Raw genomic sequence first — 4,731 nt, forward strand, 5'->3', positions numbered from 1 at the left:
GTCCGAGCTGCTGGGGCTGCGGGATGGGGAGACTGGGCGCGTGGGCTGGATTCCGCACACGGGGCGCGAAGCCTCTCACCCCTGACCTGGCTCCATGGGCAGGCTAGGATTTTGTATCCCCCGCCCGAGCACTGTGCACTCGGACTCCACATCCCGGATCGAACTTATACTAACCCCTCTACTCGCTCCCGAAAGACCAGGACCCCACTTTGTGAGTTGGATCCTACACCTCCCAAGGAGAACCCCCTCCCGCACTGCAGACTGAGGTTCCCCCCAACCCCCCCACTCAGGACTGGGGCTAGGTATGTCTCAGGCCGGTGCGGGGAGGGGCGGGATTCTGGCTGAGACGTGGGTTTTCACTCACTCCAGAAAGCAGCTGGCAGGTGCCAAGACCCAGCTTTCCGACACCAGCGCCCCATGGCAGGGTCTGTATCCCGGCACCATCACCTGAGCCTCCCAGGGCCAGGCCCCGGGCCTCGGGGCCTTCCCACACTCTGCGGGTGAGAGGCCTGGGTCAGCGGGCCTCTGGACCCCCGGCACTTCCCACCCAACTCAAATCTCCCCTGTTCAGTGGACCTCCAGGGGTCCTACCCCCTCACCTGGCAGGGCGATGGTGCAGTTCTCATCCATGGGCTCCTGGGGGCCGGATTGGGGCCCCCGGGACTGCGGGGGAAAGGCGGGCCCAGGCTCCGGGCCCATCACCTTTTCCCGGATCCATGCCTCGTAGGGAGCCACCGCAGTGAAGACTCCAGGGCGGTTCCTTCGTGCACAGCCAAAGCCAAAGCTGGTGATTCCCGCCAGGAACCACCGTCCTTGTTCCTCACAGACCAGGGGTCCCCCCGAGTCTCCCTGATGATAGATAGATGACTCCGCGTCAGGGGATCGGCCCAGGGACCCACCGGTGTATACTGGGCCACCTTCCAAAGGTTCTACACCTCTTCTTGTTGGACCAGCAAACAGCCACCTTCTCCTGGGAGACTGGGGCTAGGTGGTGTCAGATCCTGTATTCCCTACGACTCTAAGCGCCAGAAAGGCCGATGAGGAACGGCCAAGCCAAGAGCGCCAAACCAATGCACTAAAGGCCATGCCAGAGAGACCTTCAGGGAGACACTCAGAGCCAAATGACTCGTGTTCAATGAATAGTTCAAATAGATGCTGTTTTGGGTTTCTAAGATCACCCAGTTGTTAAAGTGAATCAGAGGTGCCAGCGTTTAGGAGGCTGTTAAAAATAGGAAATCTCAAAGCAGCAGGAAGACAGGAGGAAGGACTACAATGAACAGACACTAACACAGGAGTTGTGGGCATTTCGTGCTTAGAGGAATGGTCCCTAAGACATCTCTATAGTCCAGGACAGGTATCTCTGGGACCTGAACAGGGTCACAAAGAAGGCTCAGAATCCTCTAGAACTGTGCTGTCCAGCATGGCAGACACTAAATAAAATTAAACTCGGCCAGCATGGCTCAGTGGTTGAGTGTTGACCTGTGAGCCAGGAGGTCAGGGTTCAATTCCAGGTCAGGGCACAGGCCTGGGTTGCAAGCTTGATCCCCAGTGAGGGGTGTGCAGGAAGCAGCCAATCAATTATTCCTTCTCATCATTGATGTTTCTATTCCTCCCTCTCCCTTCCTCTCTGAAATCAATAAAAATGTATTAAAAATAAAAGATTTAATTCCTCAGTTACAGTAATCATATTTCAGATGTTTTTCAAATGTTCAGTAGACAATGTGGCTAGTGACCACTACCCTGGACAGTGCAGATACAGAATATTTCCATCACCATAGGAAGCTGTGTTGGACAGCGCTGGTCCAGAGGGATTTGAATTGTTTGCAATCCTGTTCAAGAAGGCGGAGGATTATGTACATAGGTCACAGAGCTTCATCATTGGGAGGGCCCCTGAAGACCATCTAGCTTGAATCCCCATTGCCACCACCCAGGCTGAGTACCCTAAAAACGTGTGTGATTTGAGAAAGGTTTGTGGGGAAAATAGTTATCATATTACTATATTTTGGCCTTCAGAAGGTGATCTGGAAAATTCCCTTCTGGGAAGGATTAATTCATTTTTAAAGATAACTATTGATTGAGCATATACTAATAGATGCCATGCTCTGTTCTTCTACATCCTCATCTCAGGAATGGCCCCGTCAAGCACCCAGAGAGAGCTGGGAAGTGGGATTATAATAATGTTAGTAGCTGATACTTATTTAGCTCTTATTAAGGACCACATACTGTTCTAAGTGCTCTTACATGTATAAATTAATTTAATCATCCCAACCGCCCTATGAGGTAGGGAACACTCTCATCTCTGTCCTCCAGATAAGAAAGTCTGGACGTGAGGTTAAATAACTTGGTCAAGGTGCCCGACGGGTGTGGCTCAGGGGTTGAGCGTCAACCTATGAACCAGGAGGTCACGGTTCCATTCCTGGTCAGGGCACATGCCTGCGTTTCAGGTTGGGTCCCCAGTGGAGGGGTGTGCAGGAGGCAGCCAATCAATGATTCTCTCTTATCATTGATGTTTCTCTCTCCCTCTCCCTTCCTCTCTGAAATCAATAAAAAGATATTTAAATAACTTGGCCAAGGTTACACAGCCAATGTGTGGTGGTGCCCTGCTTCAAACCAGGCAGACTCACTCCAGAGTCTGGCACATAACCACTGCACGTACTGCCATAAACAACAGTGCCCACCGTTGAGCCCCAAGTTCTGTCTAGTTATAATGTTCACATCAATCCCACCTATTGGCATCTTGCCCTCTTTTTGCAGATAAGGCTCAGAGATACGAGAGAGATGGCGCTTGTCTGCTTCTCACACTGCTTCCTAGTGGTTACCTGTCAGGCAGATGCAGGGACCTGCCCTCACCTGGCAGGTGTCCTTGCGGCCCTCTGGGTAGCCAGCACACAGCATGCCTGGCAAGAGCTGGAGAGTGAGGTTGAAGGGGCCAGGCCGGCTGTAGAGACACTGACAGGCAGCTTCTCCCAGCAGCTTTAGCTCCACCTCTTGCAGCACCCAGGGGAGAGGCAGGGGGTCTGTGGGCAGAAGGAGAGAGCAAACACTGAGGCAGGTGTGGAATCCCCTGTTCCCCAGGGCTCAACTTTGTCCCCCCCCCCCCCCCCAGCTGCCTCCTGGACCTATCAGATGCTCAGTATTTCAGCCCACCACATCCAAAACCAGTCATCGTCTCCTGCTCCTCTCCATCCTTCTTCCTAAACCCTCATCTCCAGAGTGAGATGAGGAGAGGAGCTGCCACAGATGGTTTCATACTGCACAAAGGCACCCAGCCAACAGAGGATGGATGTGAGGGCTAAACCCGCGAAGCTCTGGGCCCTGACATGGGCTGTGTCAGTCCTGAGAACGTACCCTTTTCAACAAAGATGCCATATACACTAGATGCGGTCCTGTACCAAGTTGCCAAGCATGGAATCAGGGTGCCATCCCTGACCCTGTCTCAACTTCCCCTTCTCAGTAAGTTCTCAAGTCCAGAAAACCCATCATTGTGACCTCTGGGCATTCTTACTGCCACTTCCCCAGTTCAGGAGGCATAAGCTTGGGCCTGGCTGATTGGCCTGGCCTCCTCGCTGACCGGTTTCCCGACCGCCCTTCACTTGTTGCTGCCAGAGAAATGTTTCTAGAGTTCCGCTCCGATCTTACCAAGGACAGACAATGGCTCCCACTGTGTAACCCTGAGGGCTCCGTCCTTTCCGCAGGGGAACCCGCTTTCGGTGGAGATAATGTCTCAGGATCCAGCAAAAGTGGGTGAGGGTGTGGACCGAGCTCCTTCCCTCCCCATCTAGCATCCCAGGCCGTGAGCTGATGGCTGAGCTGTACTTAAGGGTCAGCCAGGGAAGTTTAGGGATTGTCCTGGGGACCCCTGGAGCTGGAGGGGTGCTCTGGCCCTCAGTCTGACCTTATGGCCTTCATGGCCCAGCCCCACCGCTTTTTTTAAAAAAAAAAATATTTTTATTTATTTCAGAGAGGAAAGTAGTGGGAGAGAATCACGGATCAGCTGCCTCCTGCACGCCCCCTACTGGGGATCAAGCCCGAAATCTGGGTATGTGCCCTGACCTCCTGGTTCATAGGTCGGCTCACCCGCCATCCAGCTCAGCCCCACCAGCTTTTGCAGTCTCTGCCGCCTCTGCCCACTGCACTCCAGCCTGGCAGCCTGACCCTTCTCCATCTACGATGCCTCACCTGGATTTCCAGGGTGGCCTCCCTATCGCCCCACGTGCCTGTGATGCCAGCTGAGGCCCTGACTGCACAAAACCTCCCCAGAAATCTGCTCGGGGTGCGCGTTGTCAGGATGGCCCGGTCCACGCACACAGACTTCCTCGGTGCTCAGATGGGCCCTTCCTGCCACCTCCTGCCCGATGGGGCCCCTGCAAGCAGCGGCTGTGGCTTCTCCTCCCCACCCACCCGCTCTGAAGGCCTCGGCAGGGCGCAGGTCTGATCACAGATGTGGAATTGTGGTGGGGGCCTCGCGACCACGGAAAGATAACTTTCTGGAGATGAGGATTTACCTTCTAACATAAGTGTTTGCTTATTTAGCTGAAAAAGCATATGTCTACCCACTTAGTGACTAGAATGTAAAGTGAGGAGGCAGGACTTTTTGCTTATGTTCATTAGCATATTTCTAGTGCCTAACACAGTGCCAGGCACCAGGAGGTGCTCAAAAATCATCTGTTGCATAAAAGAAAGACGGACTACTTACCTGTGCCTTGCAACCCCGCCCCGCGGCCCTCCCTC

At 53.8% G+C, this 4,731-nt stretch overlaps 1 protein-coding gene across 1 annotated transcript in view; it reads right to left on the minus strand.

Moving 5' to 3' along the window:
* PRSS36 (protease, serine, 36) overlaps positions 1-4,731 on the minus strand; it is a 9,418-nt gene that overhangs the window by 2,921 nt on the left and 1,766 nt on the right. Inside the window, exons 5-9 of the mRNA XM_014529787.1 lie at positions 3,148-3,194; positions 2,851-3,017; positions 600-849; positions 365-494; positions 1-16 (exon numbers count right to left, since the gene is read on the minus strand). Of these exons, the coding sequence (XP_014385273.1) occupies positions 1-16; positions 365-494; positions 600-849; positions 2,851-3,017; positions 3,148-3,194 (610 nt within the window). The remainder of the gene's footprint in view (positions 17-364; positions 495-599; positions 850-2,850; positions 3,018-3,147; positions 3,195-4,731) is intronic.

Source organism: Myotis brandtii, unplaced genomic scaffold (assembly GCF_000412655.1).
Source record: "Myotis brandtii unplaced genomic scaffold, ASM41265v1 scaffold698, whole genome shotgun sequence".
Taxonomy (NCBI): domain Eukaryota; kingdom Metazoa; phylum Chordata; class Mammalia; order Chiroptera; family Vespertilionidae; genus Myotis; species Myotis brandtii.